The sequence below is a fragment of the Phaenicophaeus curvirostris genome, chromosome 1, assembly GCF_032191515.1.
Source record: "Phaenicophaeus curvirostris isolate KB17595 chromosome 1, BPBGC_Pcur_1.0, whole genome shotgun sequence".
Taxonomy (NCBI): domain Eukaryota; kingdom Metazoa; phylum Chordata; class Aves; order Cuculiformes; family Cuculidae; genus Phaenicophaeus; species Phaenicophaeus curvirostris.
The window spans coordinates 141,287,546-141,314,493 of NC_091392.1; the positions used below are offsets into that span (position 1 = coordinate 141,287,546).

A 26,948-nucleotide genomic window follows, 5' to 3' on the forward strand; every position below is an offset into this window, starting at 1 on the left:
AAATTATGGACATATGCACAATCTTTAGCCATGCCTGCCTTCCTGCCGGTGATGCGATATAAACAATCACACCTACAGAAGCTAGCAGAGGTTGGCTTTACACTCTCGAAACACCCACTTAAACAGACTGAGTCCCCCGTGACTAGCTAAGCAGATTTTAAGACTGCTTCAGACTGATGGTGCAGCATTAAGACAGCTGCAATGCAGAAAAAGGGCTATTTACACACTGGATTGCAAAGCAAAGTGTAAATGAGGAAGTTTCATATTAAACAACAGCAAAACATAGGCATACTGATGACTATAAATCTTTAATAAATACTACCATAGCAGTTACGCTTATAAGCACAGACTTTTAAAGATATTAAAGGACCATAAATAATGTTGGTAAGTCACAGATTCTAGTAACGCTGTCTGAAGAAAAAGCTTTTAACTCTTCCTAAAGGTGGAAAGTCGATGTTCATTGATAATCTGCAAGCGTCCTACCTGTGAGAAAGCTGGCAAAGCTATCACATTAATTCCCATATTGGTGTTTGGTTCTTGGAGCTCTGGTATTTGTAAAAGCACTGTTCCAACTGGTTGTGACAGAAGTGCAGCGTTACATCCATTTATTGGCTCTTTTTTGCTATCTCCGTAATTCTGTCCTTGCTGAATGGTGTATATTTGCTCTACTTGCTCTCGGAGATCAGGCGGCAGAGCTTCTAGCACAGACTTATCTAGCTACAAATATATAAAAATGTTTAGATCTTTCTCAGGTACAGACAACACAGTTAATTTTACTCAAAAATTAGTTCTACAGACTTTGAATTTTGGAAAAAAAAATGTATTGTGTATGCTGACATACTTAGGAACCTCACAACTACACAGCAGCAAAATGTAAAAATATCATTTAAGACTAAGTAGTTCTGTAAATATGAATTCTCAGTTTTATCTTTTCACAATGTTCAGTGTTCTCATCACGAATCATTTATAAGGTTCCCTGTCCAGCCACCCAGTGATAAGGAAACCCAGATTCTGAGTTCAAATTATACAGGAAACAGGCTGACAAGAGCACTACACTGGTGTCTGGTAGAAAGCAGTAAGCAATTATTTTCTTTCTCTACATAGTTCTAGGATACATGTTACTAATTTACTTTAATGGTACTGTGTATGTTTGTGTACTGTCAGATACTTGTCACAGATTTTAATAATGAAATAAGCTTCAGATTCAATTTTTTTCTTGCCGTAACTGGTACTTACCACCCATTATCAACTTGAAACAACTAAAACAACCCTCAGTACCAAAAAGTTGCTATATATAATGACAGCTACACAAGTGACACAATGAATATAACTGACAAGCAGATTTACAGCATCATTTTTCTCACAAGTAAAATTTAAGTAAAACTATGCAGATAAATTCCATAGCGGTGTCAGAAAACTTTTATCTTTTACTTTTAAGAAGAAAATCTGGAGTTTATGACCAGATTTTGGATTCACGAAGAACTACAAATATCTATGAAAAGCTACCTGGCTTATGGAAACTGAGAGGTTTTGATGAAAGCTGTCTGTATTATTAATCTATTTCGTTACTCATTCTACATTCTGTTCCAGTTCTCTCATTCCAAATTTGCTCTACATAGAACTCTACAAACATTTTCAGGAAATCTTGAGTGTAGAGTATCTTGCTGGTGCTTCCCTAGCACACGTTACACAGACAGCAGTATGGGCCTAAATCTCACCACTCCTTCCCTGTACCCAATTCCAATCTATAGTCCATATTATAATATGGATACACAGCAGAAGGAAAGACAAGCATATTATGCCAGAAGGTCACCAAAGCTTTATGAACTCTACTGCACAGCTAGTGCATTTTTCACGTGTTCATAAATATTCTTCTACAGGAGAAACTGTGCATATGGAGCTTTGCATTGTTCAATCAAATTGCTTTTAGATCCTGAGCTAGCATGGGTATTGCATCATAGAAAAACCAGTTCTTAGACAGAAGCACAACCGGCTTCTAAAAATGGATACATATTTAAGGAAAGTGTTAAAAGAACATCAACAAATGCTTTCACAGACTTAAATTACAATTACAGATTTTTACAGAAAAGCATGTAAATCTGCTTATACTGAAGATACCTGCAGCAGCTTGTTTATTATAGCAGATCGTTATAGAAGATTTCTGCTTGAATTACATGTGGCGTGGAAACAAGGAGACTCCTCCTTCATGAAACCCCCCCTCCCTCCACCAACAGAAAGATTTCACTTAGGTTAAGATTGTCCTCCTCTCACCTAAGAGGTGATATCCTGCACAAATCTTAAGTGTGCATCTTACCTTCAATATTATTTGAAGAAATTTTGAAAACAAACACAGGAAGATGAATAATCACATCTAAATAAAAGTTTGGTATTCTTTTAAGGCAGAAACTCAGAGCACCGCCATTGTGAAAGTACAGGAGGTAGCGCAAGACTATTTGCTGTTCAGTTCGTTCTCACTGACTAAACCTTGAAGACAGATTTATAGTGCAATTTAAAGACTGGTATAGAATACATGAAATAAGAAATTATGTGGAGGACACTACCCAATTATCATTTATTAGCATCTGTAGCAAAGAATATTGCTACCATAAAGGCATATGGAAAAACGTTTAAATGATCTGTCTTCATGAAAATGACACAAAGTACTTGTCAAAATTTTTCCTGAGCCACCCATCAGTGATTAAGCTGTTCAGAAATAATTTTCAGAGCCAACATAAGAAAAGGGGACTTAAAAATCTGCATATCATTCTCATCTAAACATCAAACATTAACTACAGAATATGTCTAATTACTCTAATGGAAGTTTTCCTGAAGTTTACTTTGTGTTTTTTATAATTAGGCTCTGAGCTTTGGTTGTAAAGGGTGGACGGTAATGTTTTTTAATATTTCACCCTCAGCATTCTTCCATTCCTTTTCCATTCTAGTCCTTTGGCAAGAGATGGGAAGGGAAAAAAGATACTGGAAAATTAAATTGCTTTCCTTAGAATAAGTAGTATCTTTTTAGTTAAATTCTAAATGACTGCTTTAAAAAAATCCTTTTATTAAGGCAAAGTAGTTTTGCATCAATAACAGTTTCTTACTCTGCATTGTACTCTACCAGAGTGTAATGTACTTTTTTTTTTCCTCTATCCAAATAAGACAAACAATCATGAAGTTATTACAATATACTGCAGATGTTTTATATTCTCAGGTTTTACCTGGGAAGCAGATGGAACCTCAATACTCAAATTGAGCCTGGATTTTACGCTGATAGGAGAATGCACACCATTGCATTTGACAGGAGACTCAGTGTTGTTAACATCAGAATTGAGACCAGGTGTGAGATGGGTACCGCGAGATGGAAGAAAAGTGCAAGTTCTTGAATCAGAAGATATTTCAAGGTCCATAGCAGCCACAAACACTATACATATGAAAACAAAATACAAAATGATCATCTAATAGTAAAAGGTATTTCGGAGTTTCAAGATACAGTGAAGCTAGTTTTCAGTTTTCTTTGCTTAATAGTGTATACAATATACAGCATAATTATAACACTTCTTTTTGCAGTAGCAAAAAGTGTTCACAAGGAGTTTATGTTAAATAACTCGTACTAGTACAATAGTGAATAAGTATTCCAAAAGGTAATCTATGTTGGAGCTCTTCAGAGCTGATTATCACACATGCAAAGTGCAAAGCTTACTGACCTTCCTTATGTTCTTCTTCTGAGCACTTCTTTGCTTTCTGAACATGAAAAAGATCAATAACTGAATGTGATCCACCAGGTAAGTGTCCAGATTGTACTGCTGAGTGAGCTGAGGTGGTTTTACTGATGGGAACTAACTGCTGCACCTGAATTCCAACCTGAATCCAAAACATTAATAAAGTCATTTTATTAAGTTGAAAAACTATGTTTAAAAACCTGTATTTCTTTCACATAGCATTGCTTTCTCTGACATTGGCTGCCTGCTGTGGGGGGGGAAGTGAATGAATGAAAGTGTGTTGAAGCATACGTAAATAGCCACTAAAAACATCCCAAAGAAATCCCAGATTATTCACCACAATTTGTCAACTAAGAAATTACAGAGATAATACATCTTAACTTCTCTGATACAGAAACGCGCTGTCAACAGGATAATGAAATGAAGTGTTTATTAGGAAATTTCTTGGGCACTAACAAATATAGAAGTACTGAACAGAAGTGATTAGTATTCAATATGGCTACCCGTACAAGAAAGGAATGTTTTTTCTGAGGAAAATCTATACTAAATCCATCACCTCAATCTACAACTGGGAAAAAGAATGTTTTTTCTGTTCTATACATGGTTCTTGCAAAGTCTGAGTGGACTGAAGTACTTTGGTGGAAGTAGTGTTTATCAGATGAGGGGTCCCTCATTTTGAAAGACAACCTCACTTTTCTTCTACTTTTAAATACCAAATCAACAGGGGTTCAAAAACTGCGTCCACCTAACATGCGCTGGTACATTGTGCAAGTTTACTGCTCATCCTCTGTAATTATTATAAAAAAACCAGCAAAGGAGACAAGCAGAAACTAGAAATAGTTATGGAGAGGACGATAAATATTTCCTTAACTCCAAGAAAAAATCTGGGCTACTGAGATGACTTTGCAAGGCAACACTGTGAATCAAAGCCCCACTTTTACATCTAGATTACCAATAAATGCAGGTTCGTTTTAGAAAGCCTCTGTGCTCCACTGTAACAAATTGCTGATGACAAAATAGTCTTACCATTGGTTTACACTGCTATGATAGACTACTCAGATAAGCAACAGTATTCTAAAATAAACCATGATTCAAAAGAAACAGCAATTCACCTTCAAAGGCCAGACCATGGACTGGTAACTCTTCTGTCTCCAAGACTTGCAGTCTAGAGCAAAACCTGCTCTAATCTGTATTTTTCATTAGCATTACAAACAGTATTTGCATCAGTTATTTAAATAATAAATGTGCAAAAGCTTACAGAAAATTGTAAGACAAAATAAAATTTTCATGGGCTAAGAGAATTGCAGAAGATACAGTCTAACTTTGTTACCTCAGGTACTGTAAATTGTGGATTAATCCATACCACAATACATTTTTCTTTTTTTTTTTACATTCATGGCCTTGTAGTCATGTTTTTCAAAGCTAAACATACAAAACATGGTATGATTGCATAGCCTAATTTACGTAAGTTTTGTATTATCTACACTTCTGCTTAAATTTGGTTATCATCTACCCTGGAGAACTGAAAATTTATAAAAGACAACGAATAATGTTAATAAAGACAACAGATTTCACTTTTCCCATTAACTCACCCCTCGCATATCTGATATGTTGAGTTTCATTGTGTGAAACATGTTTAGAGTTTCTTTCCCAATTACTTTTGCACTGTCTGTTGCGTGGTCTAGAGTCACAGTCCTAACAAAATAAAAGAGTATAGTTAGAAAGGAAACTTTCACAAATCCTAAAGACAACAACAATTCTGTATTTATTCCAGACAGGACCTCAAAATAAAGGCAGATCATAATTTCTTGGCATACAGAAACTGAACACTGCTTTTTGTTCAGCAGTTACTTTTTAAAAGTAATTAGAACTACATGTGCTCTCCAGAAAAAAAAGCTGGGCAACTTACTAACTGAACATTCTCAGTGTGAGGGCCACACATTAATTTCTCCAGTATAGTATATGTTTATACATATGCTATCTATTGAAGCAAGACAAAAACGTTTCACTTCACAGTATAACTGCATTCACACACTATCCTCCTCTCAGTCTTGGTTCATAAAGTGTTTGCTCAGTATTATTTCAGCTGTCAATTGTCAAATGTCTATAGCAACGAACTCTAAAGGAGAAGCAGATACAGGCATAGGCATGTGCATGTGGATTACAAACAACAAAGAACATGGATTAATGGTTAAGTAACTTTAAACATTTTACACTGTGGGCAATTTTCTGCAACAACTCACTCACAAAACTGCCTGGCTTTGAGTTTTACAAAATGCTACCTGAGAGCCTGATAGGACACTCAGAGTGTTTGGTAGTTCTGGATTCTCTAATAGCATGACATTTGAGACAGATAAGGACAGAACCTCAGGTGACTAATCAAACATGCGTGTGTGTATGAAGTCTCCTCTCCAATGTAACCAATAAAGTTTTAATCAATGGAGTGGGCTCTATGGATAAAAGGAAGTTCCTCCTTGATGTTTTGACAGGGTGTCATACTGAGAAGCTACTAAATACTTTGACAGTGTCTCCTTAAATCCTACAGAGAAGTACAGGATAGGTCTAAAGGTACACATCATTTCAGAAGAATATTTTACAAAGGTCTATGCTGTTCTATCAGGACTTGATAGCAAAGATGCAGTAAAAATAACACTAACATCTCAGAAGCTGTGTCTGTGAGTCTGAATCCTTTGTAGGACTATGATTATCACTCTAGGGAACCTTGACTTGTAGGATAGAAAAGCATAGAAACTCATTCACCTGTGAGGTGAGTTGGCAAGAAACCGCTCATGAGCTATAGCTACAGAGGAAATCTTAAACTGAAATAAGAGAGAAACTGGTCATGTTTAGCTACTGTAAAAAGCACAAACTGTTGGATCTAGGCTGTACATGGGGAAAACACAACTGAGGGAACACCACCCTGAGACTGTAATCCATTTGCCTACATGCAACTTCTAGAGTGTACCCTGCTGCTAAAAAGCCTTTCACTGGACTGAACAGACATGCGCTAACGAAGACAGTAATCCAGCACCTATATCACCAAATAGTGTAATTTGGATTGACTGCAGTTGCCAAATCCATCGGTAAAGGTAGAAGCAGAAACAGAGACAATGCAAAACAAGATCTTGGTGTCAGAACTGCTTCAGCTGTGTGTGAAAAACTTAGCACCCTTGGGTGCCCCCCTTAACATACCTTAGTGAAGACTTCATGATTTAGGGAAATTTCAGGGCACGTGTACATTAGCGTGCCTGACCGCAGAAATGAAGCCCAGAGCACTGACCGTATGGCAGAGGAAGCCGTATGGCACTAGTTGCCAATAAAGGAGGAATAAAGCTCTATCTCAACACAAAATACGTCGAGCCTCAAAATACGTTCTTAGGCTGTTAAGAGCACATCTTCAGCTCAGAGAATTCAGGAAAGCCAGAGGACAAAAGTATAGACTGATGGATTTTCTTCTTGGTATACCCATCCCAAAAGGCGATAAGCTTCTCACAGTGAAAGGTCGATTTTGTAGTTTCATTCTTCAATACAGCTGAATTGCATGTCACAAGCTCACAAGCACAAGGCAGATCCTAAGCATGCGAGTCCTACGGTTGGGCTCTTACCCATAGAAAGAACACCCCTACTTATTCAGTTACCAGCAACACTGAACAAATGACTTTTCAGTTCAGGAGAGATTCATAAGTTACAACAACCTGAGAAGGAGGGAAAAGTAGGAAAAAACCTTATCTTCAAAGATGCAAATGCACTCTTGCACAAAAGCCAGGATCACCCCTTTACCTAAGGAACAACTGTTTTGCTACAGAAGTGTCTGCCTGAAGAATAAATGTGTATTTAGAAGGTTCTGGGGCAATCTTCTTTGAAATGGCATATACTGGCATAATGCTTATGTCGAGATTTCATTCTTCTGTTTTCTGTATGCAAGAATATAAATAAATTTAAGATTAAAAAAAAAATCTTTAGTCAGCATCATCGAGCTGAACTACAGGAAACCAAGAAGAAACAGAAATATCAAACAGATACGAGTAACAGCACTGCTTTTGGAAACTGAAGGTCCTACTCCTTTTGATGGTGACCTACAATTGACTACCCAGGCAGAGTAATTGGGTTATCCCACTTCACCAGGGAAGGGCCCAGGTAGCAATGTCAATGTGATCAACAGTGCCGTAGTGAGCCCAAGTAGAAAGAGACTTTATTGCTTTGATAAATGATCCACAAGAAAGGCAAGTCTGTTTAGGAAACTACAACTGTATAAAAAAAAAAGTAACTGTAAAGTTCAAGGCACAGGAACAAGTTGCTTTCTTGAACAGCTGAAAGATGGGACACAGTCTCTGACCTTGAGCTTTTAAGATGCAACTTTCTTAGCTCCACTTTGAATTTTCATTGTCTTTTCTATTCTAGGACCAAAAAAAAACCCCTCTGCAGACTTACTGGTGAAACAACAGGAATGACAGACTTGACACAAAGAAACTTGTTTACTTTAAGATGGACAGATGCAGTTCAAAGCATCTGATGCCGGCTCCAATCTTCAGAATTTAAACTGGCCTCAGTCTTCTGCAGCAAATAATTCTCCAAACACTGCCCTAGTCCCCATGCACTCTAGACATCCTTCTTGAAAAGTACAAAGGCAATTCTCTTTCAAAACTGACTCCAACCGCATGTGACCAACAACCTATCCAGGAACCACAGAAAGCCTCTGAAAAAAGAAGTAAAGCACACAGCTCGGCAAGAGGAAACAGTTTTCAGCCAGTCACTGAAAGAAATAAAAATGTTGCTGCATGCGTGTCATTGTGCAGGGCGTAAATACATCTTCTACAAGTACTGCAAAAGGAAAACCAGCTCAAATATTGAGCAAGCTGGAGAGATGTACACCAACACATACACATGTTTAAAGACAAGCCCTTTACATGACCAAACGGCCTTATTAACTAGTATTTCATGAGACTATTACCAAATAAACAGCAACCTTAAACTACATTCAAAAAGGAGGAAAAGAAAACCTTACATCTCTACAAAGAGAAAAGTTTAAGTCACAATAATTCACTGAAAATGTTTCACTAAATCGCTTTAATTTTTAAGTAGCATCCACAGACATGCCAGAGTACATTCTCTCAAGAAAGCAATTTCAAACCACGAAGAATGCAGTCGTGGAGTTCGAGTCCTTCTTCCCTATTCCTGCTTCCTCTGAAAACCACCAATTGTTTCTGAAAATCACCAAATGTTGCCCAAAAACTTTTCAACTTCTGATATATTTTCTTTTTTCCTCATTTTCCTCGATGAACAAACTCAAGACTGTCAGAATTGTTCTGTCTTTCTCATTCGGACATCTCTCTCCCTTCCTTCTCCTCCCAATATGCCATGCTTTTTATCACTGGGAGGTTTACATTCTGTGCAGAGGACTGAAAGACCACATACATCCCTGGAGGTGTTTAAGGCACAGGTGGACGAGGTGCTGAGGGGCATGGTTTAGTGATTGATAGGAATGGTTGGACTCGATGATCTGATGGGTCTTTTTCAACTTGGTGATTTTATGATTCTATGATTTTACTTCTGATTTTGTCACAGGTTTAATATGTAGACAAAGAGGTTATCAAGCATTTTAAAATTTCTGACCTATCTTCCCGTAAGTTTTGGTGCTCAACATCCTGCAGAAGCGTGCTCATGCCTCCTACTGACCACTCTTTTTTCCATGCATAGTTACCTGGCAATATTATCACAGATTCCATGACCTCCATATTTTGCAGGTTCCACTGGTGCCCCAGCCTTTCTGACCATAATTTTAAGGGTTAATCGTTTACCCTTCATACCAGCAGCTTCAAGCCTACGCTGGATTTCTTCCGAGAGGCTCAGAAGAAAAGCTTCTGCTTCCTTAGGCTGACGGGGAAAAACAATAGCATGTTTAGATAATTACTAGTTTTCAAATATTGAAGGTAAATCTTAAGGGTTAATGCAATCTACATTTTGTAAAATAAAAAGAACAAGCTGACTCACAGGCAATTGTCTTATTTAACTTCAAATGTTTTGTCTACATTGTAGTTTGCTGAAGTTAGGTGACACGGTAGACTCTTAATGCTGAAATAAGTACGAAACACTAAGTACTTTAGGAAATAAGTCTTAAAAAAATGTCTTTAGAACACCAACACAGAATTGCAAGTCTAACTTGAAGCACACACTGGGCTTACAAGGAAAATCTTTTTCACCATAAGGAAAGTCAAGCAGTGGAACAGGCTGCTCAGAGAAGTTGTGCACTCTTCATTCTTGGAGGTTTTCAACACCAGACTGGATAAAGCCCTGAACAACTGCTCTGACCTCATAGCTTCCTCTGCTTTGAGCAGAAAGATGGACTACACAACACCATAAGGCCTCTCCCAACATGATTTTTCTGTACTTTCTACAAATGCTTAAGCTCTTAACAAAGAGCCAAGGGTTTTTTTTTAATACAATTTTGCCAACAGCACTCCTCCCCTTTCCCCAATATTTGTAAAAAGACTAATAAAAATGCTGTACTGGAGCAGCTGGTGCTGGTTTCAGGCACTGGCATCTTTAAATAATCCGCATTTAAATGAAAGAGAATGCTAGGTACTGACAAACCTACTGCAGTTCTCTTTTTCTGTACCAGACTTGTATAATGAATGCAGAATAGCCAGCTAATTTTGCAAGCTTCTTTTCAGTCCAATACTTTTGCAGTCTCTCCTCCCATTTTATCGTTTGGTCTCCTACTTCTTCATTTTCCTCATTTCTACTTGGTGGCTAAGATGGTGCTCTAACAGATCAAAGTGTAAGTGAAAATAATCAGAATATGAGAAGATTCTTCTACAGCTGAAAGAAGTCACTGCAGAAAGGCAAGTAAGTTTGAATTTACCTGTGTAAACCTTATTCCATAGTTGATTTCTGCTGAAACAGATTTCCTTTCTTTTTCTGTACGAACAGGTCGATCATCCAAACCACGACAAAATCTGTAGAGCATTTGTCCTGTCTTTGGACCAAATTCTTTTTGCAGTTTTGACATTGAAGCACACTGTAGATCTCCACAGGTTTTAATTCCCAAAGAAGCCAGCTTAGATTCCATAGTCCTGCCAACTCCTAACAACAAACCAATTAGTTCTGATAAATCTAACCAATTCAGAAGCAGTCAGCTTTTGAACAAATAAAATTTGTCTTTTTAAACCTACATAAAAAATAAATTCCACTCAACAAAACATGGTTCAAATGGAAACTTTTGCTGTCTTCATCTTTATCTGTAGTATATATTTAGTTTAAGGTGTCATACTGCAGTGTGCTTCTTTATTTCTGGGTAAAACGTGAATGACTCCTGCTTGCAAATCTTCTTGAAAAGGTGCTGCCTATGTCACAGAGTATACACTCTGAACATTGTAACATTTAGTCCAAAAAAGTGTACAACATGTAATATGTTTTGCCATCATACACAGGTGATTTAATCTACAAGAAAACCAACAAATATTTTGACTACTGTTCCACTGCTTCCTAGGTAGAAAAATAATATTTCAAGTAGAAGTGATAGCATACCTGTATTACTTGTGCTCTGAATTACCAAGCACTGGAAATTTTAGGTATCCATGGCAACGGCACATATGTAAGTGTGATAAACTTAAGTATATTTCTGGGTTTCAGAGAGGTGGCCTGTTACCTCCGGAAAATATTAGTCCTATGAGTGTAGACTACCAAAGTCAGTGAAAGTTAGAAATCTCAGGTAATCAGTTTCTATCTTTCATATATCTGTTTCTTTGTGTAAGTGGTATTATTATTGACACAAACACCAGAACGTTTTTGCTATGAACACGCAAGTGAAATGTGAAAATTTTAAAATACACAAGTCAAAGCACAGCACTATATGAACAATTTTCTGGAGGAAAAGTACTTCCCATAATTTATGCCACAAACATGGTGCTGTGCTGTAAATGATGTTTGGCCATGGAAGAGGATACATAACCCTGCACTTGTCTATGTATGCTATTCCTACCACCTTCCCATTTTAGTGTCTATTGCTGTCTATTTTTTGTTTCCCATCTCTTATTTTTCTTTCTTAAAACAGAGAAACATAGTATTTTGAACATTTAACACTAAATATGTGCGTACACATGCTGGCTGAGCTAAGCTGATCACCAACATACGAAGCATAAACAGGTGTTTACCCAGCACTTTTTTGCACCATGTCTTTTGTCACATTATAATAATAAAGTACTGAATGACAATACAATACAGAGTAACATGCCAGGAACACTTTATCTTACAATTCTTTTAAGTATCTTCCTGGAACAATAAAAAAACATACAGTAAAGCCTGAATACACCATACAAGTGTATTCTCTATTTCCTTACTGTCTCACCCTCCCAGCACCGTAACTCCAGTCTCCTGTCATCTCTCTGTGAATCCCACAATGCTTTGGAGAACCTCCCTAAAACATGTGGGCCAGAAATGTATCTTTCCTCCCCTCCAGTCTTCTCCTTGGCCTTCTCTACGTCCACAGGCATTCTGCTCAATCACTCCAGTCTTCCCAGTTGTTCCTTCTCAGTTCTACTGGACCAAGGAATGCAGGACAGAAAACACGTCTCTAGCTGTACATGTGATGACTGGGAACTACTGCCAAAATGTATAAAAGTTAAACTTTGCCCACTGGTCCCTCAGGGGATGTACTTATTTGGATCACCCTCCTCAGTCAAGTTGTCATTTTTCACAAAACTTGTGTAAACACGTCATTAGAACGTCTATCTCTCAGTAAGGTTTTTGGAAACTGCCAAATGGTTCATAAAATTACTAGTACTGTCATACTTGCAGACTACAAATCGTAATAATTGTCAAAATAATTTCTTCAAACAACTAGGCAAAAATAAAGTTGGAATTTGACAAATTTGTTCTTGTTTTGTTGTTCTTTAAAAGAATCAACACATTCTGTCACAGTTCACAGTACCATCGACTAAAGAGCCTTACATAAAAAATAAAAAATGCCTAATGTGACTTCTAAGTCTACCAGAACCAAAACCTGTCAACAGCTTGATGCAGAGCGTAACAGTGGTAACATTCCCACAGTAGTTTCACTTTCCACCTTGTCTATTTTATCAGCCATTCTAATACAGCTCATGTTGCAAGCAGAAGCACTTCTCTCATTCGGCAACATTCTCTTCTGCCAACTTTTATTTTTTAATTTTCCTTCTGTCCTAATTCTCTTCCAAAATCTCTCAGAGCTTCTTAGATGAACCAGAGATTAAACAAGCTCCTCTCTCCTCTCTCTTTGTTTTCCTTCATATACCTTCTGTTGTATTACGGCACCTGTCTTCATACACTCCTTTTTAGAAAGGATACTCTCTTGGGCTAGTTCTCAGTTCTAGACAAATCCTGCCTCTCTCAGTGATAGGTACCTATGTTACTCACTTTATGGCATTCATTGTGATACTGAAAGCCAGCACTCACTCGAAATGAGTCACCTAAATCTCTATTAAAGAACATAGGGATGCATAACATACTAAACTCTTAACTTCCTCCGCAGATCATGCTGTGTGAATCTGTAAAATTCTTTACTAAAAAAGGTGCTTCTCAAAGACACAAAAAGGTCACAGAAATTCCTTTCAAAACTCACAGATTTTTTCAGAAATCAGTACATCTTCTATTTTTTCCCGGATTATAGGATCATAGAATAGTGTGGGTTGGATGGGACCTTAAAGACCATCTATTTCCAACCCTGCCCCCCCGCCATCAGCAGGGACCTCCCACTAGATCAGGCTGCCTAAGGATCATAACCACTGAACAGCATCTAATTTTGTTTGATCCAAAACACAGATTCGTAGTATAGATGAAAGAGTTTAATACCAGGATGCAAAATGTTCTCCAAAAGAAATGAGTACCTGGAAGATTGGTAACAAGTTGCCCTCTGATAAAATCATCCACTTCTTCAGGTTTTAAGTGATACTGTCCATCTGGTTTTGCTTTACGAGTTGCCATTCTGGCCAGCAGAATATTGGAACCTGTGAAAACAACAAGTATGTATGTGGTAAATACTGTCTTCTCAAGAAGAATGCGGCAGTTCAACAGTTGAGGAAAAAATGCAGAAAGTACAGTCAAATTCTTTATCTTTTACTAAGAATTTAATGAAATACACTCTTCATATACATCTACAGTATCTACTTCCAAATTAGCAGCTAGCAGTACCTGCGATTACAGCAGTGTAATTGTAGCGGGACCGGCAATTGCAAAGTTAAAACCAACCAAACAAAACCCCATCAAAATGCCACAAAAAAACCAGCAAGTAAGTGCGGGACACTTCACTAAGAACACTGACATTATTTGTCTTGGTTATGTTCTATACATGTAGGGGTACAGACAAACTGTTAAGTGCAAATGGCTAAAAAATTCAGAAGTGTAATATTGTAATGCTGCAGAAGTTCAAAAAAAGCCACTGAGGCCAATGTGAGCAATACTTACATGACAATGTCAGAAAAGGGACAGAATGGGAAGAGCTGTCGGTGAAGAGCAGCCACAAACACGTTGAAAGCTTGTGGGTCAGAAAAAATGACCAAGGAACTAAATGGGAACCTTGTAGCTGGTGTGTACTACAGGCCACCTGATCAAAGAGAACCATTTGATGAAGGCTTCTTCCTCCAGCTACAGAAGGCTTCATGATTTCAAGCCTTCATTCTACTCAGGGACTTCAACCACGCTGACATATGTTGGAAAAGTAGCATGGCAAGCTGTAGGCAATCCAGGAGACTCATGGAGTGCACTGAAGATGTCTTAACCCAGCCTCAGTGGAGGGGAGGCGATACTGGACCCGATGGTCACTAATACAAGTGCACATCAGTGACATTAGGATTGGAGGCATCTTGGGCTGCAGTGATCATGCACTGGTGGAGGTCATTGTCCAGAGGGATATGGGACAGGTGAGGAGTATAGTCAGGACCCTAAATTTCAGGAAAGCATACTTACAGCTCTTCAAGGAGTTCATAGAATTCATAGAATAATGAGGTCAGAAGAGACCCACTGGATCATCGAGTCCAACCATAAACAAAGGGGTGGGTGTTTCCGCCCGGTTACTCAGTAGGATCCCCTGGGACATGGTACTTGGGGACAAGGGAGCAGAATGGAGCTGGCAAATATTTAAGAATGCTTTCCACGAAGCACAAGAGTGTTCAGTTCCCAGATGCAGGAAATCAGGCAGAGAAGGGAAGAGACCAGCGTGGCTGAGTAGACCTGCTGGTCAAACTCAAGAGGGAACTCCACAGGCAGTGCAAGCAAGGAACAGGAAACCTGGGACATGTATAGGGACACTGCCCGGTTGTGTAGGGATGAGATCAGGAAGGCTAAGGCGCAGCTGGAGCTAAACTTGGCAAGGGAAGTGAAGACCAACAAGAAGGGCTTCTACAGGTATGTCAATCAGAAGAGGAAGGTGAAAGAGAACCTACCCCCACTGATGGGTGAAAACAGTGACCTTGTATCAACAGACAAGGAGAAGGCTGAGGTGCTTAAGAACGTTTTTGCCTCAGTCTTTACTGATGACTGCTCTCATCACCCCTCTTGCGTCATGAGACAGCAAGATGCTGACCAGGGGGGTAAATCCCCTCCCATTGTAGGGGAGGATCAGCTTCATGACCACCTGAGGAACCTGAGCATATATAAGTCTACGGGACCTGATGAGATGCATCTCAGAATCCTGAGGGAATTAGCCAATGTGGTTGCCAAGCCGCTCTACATATCTGAAAAGTCATGGCAATTGGGAAAAGTCCCTGTGGACTGGAATGAGGGTAACATTGTGCCCATTTTCAAAAAGGGAAGAAAAGACGACCCTGGGAACCACCGACCTGCCAGCCTCACCTCCATGCCTGGGATGATCATGGAACAGATCCTCCTAGAAGCTATGCTAATGCACATGGAGGACAGGGGGGTGATTAATGGGAACCAGCATGGCTTCACCAGGGGAAAGTCCTGTATGACCAACCTGGTGGCTTTCTATGATGGGGTAATCACAGCAGTGGACACAGGAAAACTGACGTGTATGATCTATCAGGACTTCTGTAAAGACTTTGACATGGTCCCCCACAACATCCTCCTCTCTAAATTGGAGAGAGATGGATTTGATGGGTGGACTGTTCAGTGGCTAAGAAACTGGCTGTATGGTAGTATTCAGAGAGTAGTGGTCAATGGCTCGAAGTCCAGATGGAGATCCATGACAAGTGGTGTCCCTCAAGGGTCTGTACTGGGACCAGTGCTGTTTAATATCTTCAACAATGATATAGACAGCGGGATCAAGTGCACCCTCAGCAAGCTTGCAGATGACACCAAGCTGAGTTGGTGCAGTTGCCACAGCTCTTCTCCTCCCATCTATGTTCACACTTAGTCTATTCTAAAATTTTAGTCAATAAGAACAGTAACAGAGTTTTACTTGCCCTGTTTCTCCTGAGAGATTAAATTGATGAAACAATCAATGACAAATTCCTCCTTCAACTTCCTATTTAAACTTGGGGATCCATGTTTTGTCTATATACTACTGAAGATTCCTGATCCTCTTATCTACCAGACGTACCTACATAGCCTCTAATACCATGAAATGTCATTGATTTACCCTTTGCAACACTGAAGCAAAGTAGGAAAACCGAATACCTTACTCAACAAATAAGAAACGAAGATACAGGATGTTTACAGATGAGTGCTTAATCTTTCACTAACATTGTTTACAACAGTTTAGTTTAGCCATAAAAGCTCTAGGGTAAAAACTAAATTTATTCAACTGGCATAAGCATGTCCTTTTTTAATATATCTCTAATCAGACAACAGTGGTGAGAGGAGATCTCAACAGCATAACAGTATCTATTCAAGTTTACATTTCTTTTATTGGTACAACTTTTCCATTAGACAACATATAAATCATGGACACAAGAAGTGTACATGGCAGACTATGCTTTTGAAACAAGGTCTCTACATTCATGTAACAGCACAATCGTTTCCTCCGATTTATTAACTTAGCAATGAATTATGAGTCCTTGTCATGTACCTACTATATGAATTTCTGGAAAGAATACCAAAATTATTTTCCAATATCACAAGCAAATTCATTATAAGGAAAAAAAAAAACTTACTTAGCTATTTGCCTCTTTCAATCACTAAGAGAACTATGAAATCAGATTAGAAAATAACATTTTAAGAACTAATTTCACTCTTTCTATAGGGAAAATACTAAATAAGCATATAAAAGAGATTACAAATGTGTTTCAAGTCAAAATAAGACACAAACAGGAACTTGGGGAATTACAGAATTGCACTATGATATCATAAGATACAAGGGAATTCAGCTTACAGTAATGAATTTCAGCTTGTCTCACAAGTGGATTTCATACATTTATATGCACCAAGTATATTTATTTACAGACACTCAACCCTACTATTAATTAAGGACAAAAACAAAGGAGAAAGGAAGGAGCCAAGTAAAGAGAAATCAAGGAAGTCTTTTCAGATGTGTGATTTCATATAAAATACCTATTACAAATCACACAAATCTTTACTTCCAATATGTTCTAATAATTTTGCTAATTCATGCCAACCTGTAAACTCTTACTGCTACCTCTGACAAGGGAGAGAATCTGTGCTCATCCTTCTATTTACTGGAAAAATACAGTATCATTTCCTAAAAATCAATGCAAGAATATCATACAGATGGAATTTTAGCATACCATTCAGATAACAAATGACAACTGATAGCAATTTTATAAATTTTTGCTTAAGACTTTCCACTTATGAAGATTTTCTTACATTTTCATTTACAGTAATTTAATATAAATGGCAATATATCCACTACCACACAAACACTTAAGAGTTTTAGTAATCTTACACAGCTTCAATAAACCTAACAATAGCAGGCACTGCTTGTAAACAGAAATGAAATAAGGTACTTACCCATCCCAACAGAAGCAGTGCATTTAGTTTGGGCTTTGATTTCGGTGCGGATAGCATTTGCAAGTTCATCGGGAGTCAATCTGGTCTCTGTAAGGATTTCAGTGATATCTACTAGTGCTTCATCACAACTGACTGCTTCGATGTTATGAGTATAGCTATCAACACAAAGTAAAGGAGGTGAAACACCAGCAACAGCTCACCATCTGTTAAAACAAATATGTAGCAAATAAAGTCTTCCTTTTGTAGTGGTACTTCCCTGCTTATTTTGTATCACACACATCATTTACACATTAAAAAAAGCTAAACCAGCAAATTACAGTAACATTACTAATGTGAGGCTAATTTCAACATGCATCATGATTTTAAAGGAATAGCTGAAGAAGGAGTTGAATAATTATTTTTCATTGACAATAATAAACTTCCAGTTTTGTTCAAGTGCATTTTAAACCAGAAATTAGTTTTCAATAGATGTTACTCCAATAACCCGTTCTTAAAGTTACTTCAAAAAAATATTTCAAAGAATCTCACTAGTAGGCAAGGATCTGCTTCTCGTACTGTAATCAGTAAAAAAAATCAACAATGACTCCTTTGGAAGCAAGATGTTGACTGTTAACAGGACTGGCTTCAAGATAAAAGAACGCTCAGAAGCAACACAGTGCTCAAAATAACAAAAATACTACAAAAGAAAGATCTTGGGTAGGAACAGCTTTATTGAAGCTGAAGAGCAACAAGAAGATGAGAATACTAAAATTGAACGGTAGCATTCAACAGTGGCAAATAAAACACATTTGATAACTTTACCATGAAAGATCAGGTAACCAAATAGCACACACTACCTTGCTAGTATTTCATATACTGTTCGTGCAACTTCTTTGTACGCATCAAAATCATATGAAACTGCTTGAAGATTTGGACACAACTTTTTTGCTTGGCCAAAAAACATTCCATTCTTTATGCCGACTTGTCTAAAATTAAATAATAAAAAACCCCAAATAAACACAGTGCTAATTAGTATTTCCAAATGAAGTATGTCTTTTCCCACAAAAATGAACTATCAATAAAAAGGAATTTAGTCCATCTGCTAGCAATTTAATAGGTAAGTAAAATAACTGCAAATAGATATTTGAATTAGCTGTATAATATTCAGGCATTCAGCATGGACAGTCTGCCTTTGGGAACATGCTTAAGACAAAAGTCTTCAGAAAGCACTACTGCCTATCTTCTGTTTCAAGCTAAAACTGATCCTTTTATTCCACTACGCAAGCTTACAAAATTATGCTCTCATAATAAATAAAGCTTAACTTTTGGAGATACAAATATAAGCCTGCCTATCCTAGCATGCTTGACAAAGGTTCCAATGAAGGAATAATTTCTGCAGTATTAATACCATCAGGAAATAAAATCGTATTTCCAACTAGGTGTTATATTTATGACAAGTTATTTCATACTATGAACATTTACAAGCTATGTTATTGGGGATTCTCAGCATACTTTGTGCAAGAAATGGTTTTAAGTTTAGTAATCACGCTTACTGTCTGATTTTAACTAAAACCTTCAGCTAATTAAGTGTTCTTAATTCCACAAAAGAATGCAATTTTGACACAAAGAAGTATGATTATGAATCACAGTGAATGGCCTAGGATTTTCCTTAATAGACTTTGTTTCAAGTAACACGTAAGTTAGGTTGAGAGCTATTAAGCAGTATTTAAAAAGCAGCAATATCCACAGGGAATACCTCGTGTTAAATTCTAACCACCTATATAACTACAACTTCTGAAAACATAAAAAAAAAATCTCTTCAGGTAAATTTAAGAAACTGACTTAACAACTGCTATTTTTGGATGTTTTATGCATATTTGTATGAGACTTTCAAGCAATCTGATAGGTAACTTCTACCTACCTGGCTTCATAACTACAAGAAGCTATTTCAGCCATGGACAGAACAGTAAGATCAAAGTCAGCTCCATTCACATGTGCGGAATTCGGATGCTCCCAGACTGAGTCCAGCTTATCAGGTATTCTAATTTCTGCTTGGAAAACAATATTTATATTGGGTTTAATGTTATTTTTCTGAAGAGTTCAACAGAATTAATGTGAATAAAAGAAATGCATGGATTTTGTTTTACACAATTTCCATACTGCTTCCTGGTGATGAAGAGGTTCTTAACACTATAACACTATATTGATTCATATGATGGTCCAAAACAAAACCAAACCCAACATACTCCCTTCCCCACAGTAATCTCTCTCTGCAGATAAGTCTGTACATATGACTGAGAAGAATATTAAGCAACAGGAAAATTCTGTTACTGTTTTTCCCCAGATTACTAGACAGCAGCTTGTTGGTGACTACATATACCATACTGTAAAAAACAAAACACCACAAAAAAAAGACTAAACTCAGTTAGCTTTAATGACAATAAAAATGACCAAACACTTGAGGCTGACTGCTACAACCACATCCTGTAAACAAATACAAGACACTCAAAAATTTACCAACTGCCTGGCTGAACAAGAAGTCACTTAGCTACACTCCTTTCCACAAACCCCACAACTACCACCAGCACATAGAAATTGCATCCAGAATAAAGGCATCAAGCCTTTTTATCAGACCTACAACCTCTTATTTAAAACAATTTTTCTAATATTCTAGATACCATGAAGTAATTTTTAAGAAGTAGAAAAAAAAACCCCAAACAGAACGCTAATTAGCTCCAACTGAAAAACATTAGCTAGAAACTTAAACTTCCTTTGACACTCTTATTGGATATTAATTGACAAAACTTCTGCTGTTACTTCCTCATAATTCTCTTGCTAGGACCTATCAGTTTCTCTCAAATGTCACCATAGATTTACCATCAAGCAAAATGATGATACAATTACAAATACTGCAACCTCAGACTCAAAACGAGACAGACATTTCCTAATTCTATAAAACTTTACTGCATGCAGATAAACTTTTAGAGTCCTCCAGGCCAGCTGCATACTAGGTACTAGAACAGAATCCCATGACACTGAACACTAGAATAATTTAAAGCATTTTCTATTCCTTTCTTGTGTTTTCACAATATGTAAACCTTGAAAGATACATGCCTATACTCTAAATTAGCTTGAAAAAACAGCTAGATGCAAAAAACTACTATGCCCTCCTAAACCACCCATCAGAATCAAACCAAATCAACAAGTCATCATACTGACAAAAAAACTTCTATTTACTTAAAATGAATTCCAATATGCATGCTATAGTTCTTTTTCATTACTGTGGTCTATTTAATATCATACAACTTTGTAATATAATAAACAGAGAATTTTGTTCAGAGTACCACAATAGCTAATTATATTTCATGGTGCTAACAACGTACACGTTCACACTGTGGCTGGAAGGAAACATGGTGCTATGTGCACATACCAGAGAAAGTGTTGTCATGAGTGAGTGGAGACAGCAGGGGTAGAGCCTGACTCATGTGAAAAACTGCTTTTATTCAGATTTCCGCTAAATTTGTGCAACTTTTTATATCTTAAATATTTTAATGTATGATGAACTCAGTAAGTTACCTAAGATGTCTGCAACTGAAAATCAGAGCAAAATTATGCCCCAAATAAAGATAAGAGTGACAAGAACAGTTTCTTTAGTCCATGCCTTCCTGTGCCCTGGCCTGAGATGATGCTGTCATCTTGTCTATCTTCATTGGACTCGTCGACTTTTTCCACATCGCAGCTGAGCAGATCCCCCCATGAGCTGATGGAGTCACTTCATGTGAAATTCAGGGCAATGCAGAACACATTGTCCTCAATGGAAGGCAAGGTAGAGAACCTCTCATCAAAAGCTGGGAAACTAGACAGGCACATGGTGAATGTGGAGCAACGGATGGAGAAATCAGAGGCCAGGACCCAAGTCTGTGAAAAAGAAATCGCTGAGAATAAATCTGTGACTAATATGATGGTTAAAATCTGCTGCTCTTTAGAATGAAAAAGGGAGATACTAGGGTTGAGGGAAAGGAAGCCTAGAAAACATTCACATCTTGGGCATCCTGGCCACGGAGAAGAGACCCAAACTATGAATCCTGATTAACATATGTTAATCTTCTATCTTTAGAACATGAATGTTAAAGACGACATGTATACTGAGAAGTAATTTCTACTACCCAGAAAGGTTATCTCCGATTTGGAGATCTAGGGTGAGAATGATAGCAAGTTTTTTAAATTTAAAAGTTAAATATTTTGGGATGAATTCAAACAAGAAAAAGAAAGTTTTTCATAAAGGATTCAAGATTCTGTTGACGCTAGATCTTTGTCTAGCAACGTAGATCAAAGGTAGGAACCAGTATCACTAAAGAAGTAATTTGGAAAAAAAAAGCTGAAGTAGCTGAAGCAGCAGAATTCAGTATTTGGTCAAAAGTGATTCATAAGGATTTGGTTTGGGTTTTTTTGTTTTGTTTGTTTGTGTGGGTTTTGAAAAAAAATAAAATGGAATGTTTTTTCTAATAAGCAAGACCTCGAGAAGGCAAAAATCAGGGAACAGCCCAGAAAGCATGAAGCATGAAAAAATGAAGTGGGTTCCATCGATGTAAAAACATGCGCATGTTCAAAGTTGGTCCCAACTATCTTTTTATTGCATTTATAATATAAACCCATGTCCCCAAGCAGAATTGTGCATGTTTAACAGCATAATCTAGTGTTCCATGTTTCTGATATTTTAGAAAACGCATTGTCCATGTGATACCTGTCTACTGGACGACATTTAGCTCTGGTATGGCACAATTAAACACATGCTGTGAAGTGTTTCACATACACTTTCTAAGACACTGTACTGTTAGGAAAGCCTAACTCACAATTCTATCTTTTCATCTAAGACCATAACTAACCAGTTTCTTTGCCCCACAGAAGGAAGACAAGCCATGTACTTGTGAGAACGCAGCCAGAAACAACAGGTTGTATTTTTTGTTAAAAAAACCCATTGTACATGGAGATAACAATTACTAGAGAGACTAAAAAACATTATGAACTGCAGCTAAAGAGGTAGAGACTATAAAAGGAGTGTTAAGAAAACATCCTCTCATCAAAACAATAGGTTGCACAATCAGACTAAGTATGAAGAAGGAAAGAGCTAGCTGCCCATCAGTGTGTAAGCCAGTGAAACTAGATGTTGGAGTAAAAGAAATGAATGTGTGGATATCCAGAAAAAGCTACTGCAGTAAGACACTGAGTTTGTTATATAATGAGGCTGAAATCTGCTGTGCCCTTAAGCAATAAATACTGTAGAAGAGATGTTATAGAATTCGTGAATTAGAAAGAACATGCTAGATATCAGATAAACTTTCACAATTGAGCTGCCTCACTCTCCAAACATCACTTGATTGTCTGAACTCACATGCTTATCCAATGTAAGGTCCTAATAAAAGTTCTGAAGTCACTGTATAAAACTGAACTACCAATAAATACTTCATACACAAGCTATACTACAGAAAAAACAACTCCATAAAAACCACAGCTATCTTTGTAACATACTTATATACGGCCCTGCAAACAACAATGCAGAAGCTAAGTCTGGAGCATCCTGTACAGTCCTTAAAAAGTTAAAGGTCAGTTGGTTCCACAAACTATATGTAGTCTACCTCAGTTTTGAAGCCTTCTTAAACTACAGCAAAAAGAGAAATAAAATAGCATCACTTCATGTAATACCTTGTTTCTAAATGTCTTCGGAAATTGGCAGAATTTATTAAGTTTTCATAGTCTTTTTTTTTAAGTATTAACATTTCAGTAACAACCATGGAACAACAACCTGTCTTTTCCCATCTCTTGTACCAACAAAATAACTCACTGAGGTGTAAACTTTATAACAATAGTATTTGCTACCACAAAGTTGCTAAAAAGTGCATATATAAGGGAAAAAGGAGAAACTGAACTTCCAAATCTAACCAGAAACCGAGTATTAGCTTGTCCTTGTATATGTACTTTTTAGCAAACTTGTGGTAAAATCTAAGCTTGAAGCTGACTTGGAGAAAAAAAAAGAGAAACAAATTGCCAACATTTAGCAATATACTTTCTCATAGTAAATGTAATTCTGGCAGTATAATAAAAATAATAATATGTTTTGTTTACATTAGCATACTACTACTTGAGGACACAGAAACTAACACGTTTCTGAATCACTGCAGGTGAATAAGGAATTCTCAAACTACCACAGATGTCCTGCTTTTGAGTAAATGAAGTACTACAGAGAGAGAACTCATGGTAGTTGCACAAACTTTCCAGAGTCCTAAAATTATCTGAAGACCACCAAAATTAACTCATTATACAGATATTGTACACACAAAATTCAAAAGCCAACATTCAAACAAGCAACTGGCTATGTGCTGCCATTTCTACTTTTACAGTAAAAAGAATTCAGTAGCCTTCTAAGATTTATTTTGTACCTTCTTCTCTAGAATAGACTTACTCAGAACAAAGCGATCTCGGATAATCTGTATTTACTTCTTATTTTAAACAATTACTTAACATTATATCTTATACTCAATCTGAACGAAAGCAAGTAAAACCTGAGATTACTCTAATTCACCCATGCTGAGCAAGTTAACAAAAAGTCACAGAGGCATGCTATTGCTAAGGTCACAGAGCACTGTGATGTCTAAAGATACTTATTTTCTGAAATTTCCCACATGAAGAAAAACAAATTTATCCCCTCTGCAGGGATAAAAGTCTTCAACAAGCGAAGTTAAAAACACACAGACAAACAACCAACCAAACAGACTTAGCTGTACCTGCTTTGCCATTCAATAGTTTATTCTGGTAATACTGCTGTTCAAGCTGGGGGTTTGCACCAGGGCGCAGCAGTGCCTTTCCTGCACCTCTGTTACTCGTAACAGCTACTGGTTTTCCTGTGGAGAAGAAATGCCTGTCAACATCTATAACAGCTTACATTTTAATAACACCACAACTAAGGTAAGATCATAAAGATGCCTGTGCTTTATTTTTTTTGGAATTTCTTTCAAGCTTATACAGTCTTACAGCTTTAAGGAGGAAACAGCTATGAAAGTGACTTTGCATTGTGACTATGAATTTGCCATCTTAATTGCAGTCACATGTAAAGAAGAAAAGCTTTTAAAGCGTGAAATACAGTCATGCTAGCTTGTCTTTAATAACAAGTATAAATGGAAGCTGTGAAACTTCACCAACACCCTAATGATTCATCAGTTTAAGACACAGCTAACACTGCACTGATTGTAAATACTTCACTATGTTTATTAGCCTAACTAAACTAAAAAAGAATACACAGACCAACAGTTATTTATTTAACTGTACAAAATCAAAACTTTAGTAAATCTTTTGACTTCTCAGTAATATCAACACCTCCATAATTTTTCTGCAGAAAGCTAAGTTATGTCCTGAACATTCTAGCAAATTTCCATGGAACAGAAAAATTATTTGCAGAAAAGTCCTAGGTTATTTATATTCCAGTAATTCAATTTGAAACCTGGCAGGAAATTAAGTTTTAAAGACCCAAACATACCAGAGGTATTTTTAATATAGTTGCTCCTTGCCTTTGGACAGAAGAGAGCAAACGAATTGTACACACACCTTACTCTTCTTTCCCAAGGTCTATGATAGCTGGGTGTCAGACGGTCAACAGTGCACTGAGTTTTCAGACTTGCGCATTACCAAAGCTCAGTGTTTGCAATGAAAAACTAGCATCTCCATTTCTGAATGGTACGCTTGTAAAAAAAACCCACCAAAACTTGCTGAGGAGCTCCCCTAACTCATCCTGCGCCCTAGGGATGAACACAAAACTCAGACTTCTAAACACCAACTGTCATCTTCCAGGTCACATAATACTTCATGTGTAAAAGCTCAGACAGAAAAGGGAAGGAGAAGCACATCTCCCTTGAAAAAGATGAATCAGTCAAAGAGACAACTAATTCTCAGCCTTGACCCTTCCACTTTTCTAGTTAGATAAAGCTCCTTGCACTACTTCAGGAAAATTATTAGGATATCCCAATCCTAATCCCAAACCCCACTTGAACTCTGATGTCTAATATGGTAGATTTAAGTCTCAATAAGATATGTGCAATGTTAAAGAGAATGGTTACTCTAGATTTTACTTCTCCCTTCTTACTTTAGATATTGAAAGAAGACAGCAAAATCAAGATCTCTCTTCTACTTGGTTTTGGATTGTGATAAAGTAAGCAGGAATACAAAAGTTGCATCAAAGATGCCAGAAAAAAAATTTATATGCAAAGTTAGTTTTCTGAGTGTGCAAGTTTAGTTTTGTTTTTAAAGACTTACATCAATAAACTGCAACATAAAGAATTAATTACTGACCTTTGAGATCTGGTCTGTTTCGGATAGCCACAGACACAAAGAAGCAATCCATATCCACGTGCATTATGCAGCTCTGTGGCTTGGCTGAGCTCGCAACAGACACATTACCTAGCATGAAGATACACCAACAGAAAACTTGAACCCTAATTTATACATTTTTGTACTACTCACAGTAGTTATCAAGGTACATCATCAAGTTCTTAGCACCTCAAATTATTAAGACTTTTGTTTCTTCTCACCAAGAAGACATTTACAAAATTTTCAGAGAAATGTAAAACACAAACAGTAGACAAACAGCCTATTTATTTCTTAACAATTAACACTGTCTACCTAACAAGTTCCTCCAACCCAAAGAGATTAACGTACTTTGTGGGAACTGGATGCTAATTTTGCTGTTATCACTCAATCTGGAACACAGAACTTTACTCCTTTTTGCTCACCAGTCAGAAGACTGTTCTAAAAGATAAAAAAAAGCTTAGCTGCACTAAGAGCTATCATTAATTCTTCATGAAGCATACCAACATTAGTTTTAAACCGCCTGTGCACTTTCTGAATTTTGTCACTGCTGTATTTATACTTATGCAAACATTCAACAAAGATGAGCACGACGGCTACAGATTGAAAAACTTACACTGCTAAAGCAGGAGAAATACTTGTGTCGAGTACTACTCAAGTTCAAGTCTGCGTGCTTATGCTGCTGACCTATGAGATGAGGCCACATCTAACAAAAAATCCCTGAATTTGAACTATGCATAAAGTGCAACAGTGAAAAAATACTTCAATACATCCAGTGAATAGTTCTGCTTAACACCTGAGTTAATTACTGAGTTATCAGAAAAATGTTTTCCTGTTTTTAATAGTTTACCATTTGAACTCATTCTTTGAAAAAATAAGGACTGTCTCACAAAGGGTCCACTTACAAATCAAGTGATCAAGTTAATGCTCAAGAAGCTGCTACTTGTGAACTGAGACACGGTCATCAACTATTTAAACACTCTAGGCCAAAACAAAGCA

General features: G+C 37.2%; 2 protein-coding genes across 3 annotated transcripts in view; both read right to left on the reverse strand.

The window, feature by feature from the left end:
• The window catches only part of TXNDC9 (thioredoxin domain containing 9), a 120,464-nt gene that overhangs the window by 66,633 nt on the left and 26,883 nt on the right, over window positions 1-26,948 (reverse strand). The gene's annotated exons all lie outside the window — the stretch shown is intronic.
• The window catches only part of REV1 (REV1 DNA directed polymerase), a 61,669-nt gene that overhangs the window by 8,122 nt on the left and 26,599 nt on the right, over window positions 1-26,948 (reverse strand). The window contains exons 7-18 of one of the 2 annotated variants that reach the window (XM_069876376.1): window positions 25,935-26,042; window positions 24,377-24,493; window positions 19,516-19,642; window positions 18,452-18,580; window positions 17,616-17,770; window positions 13,577-13,696; window positions 10,579-10,799; window positions 9,418-9,590; window positions 5,309-5,411; window positions 3,702-3,858; window positions 3,216-3,418; window positions 484-717 (exon numbers count right to left, since the gene is read on the reverse strand). In XM_069876376.1, coding sequence (XP_069732477.1) covers window positions 484-717; window positions 3,216-3,418; window positions 3,702-3,858; window positions 5,309-5,411; window positions 9,418-9,590; window positions 10,579-10,799; window positions 13,577-13,696; window positions 17,616-17,770; window positions 18,452-18,580; window positions 19,516-19,642; window positions 24,377-24,493; window positions 25,935-26,042 — 1,847 coding nt within the window. Of the gene's footprint in view, window positions 1-483; window positions 718-3,215; window positions 3,419-3,701; window positions 3,859-5,308; window positions 5,412-9,417; window positions 9,591-10,578; window positions 10,800-13,576; window positions 13,697-17,615; window positions 17,771-18,451; window positions 18,581-19,515; window positions 19,643-21,170; window positions 21,477-24,376; window positions 24,494-25,934; window positions 26,043-26,948 lie in introns of those variants that run through there. The other variant, XM_069876385.1, reaches the window with a different exon arrangement.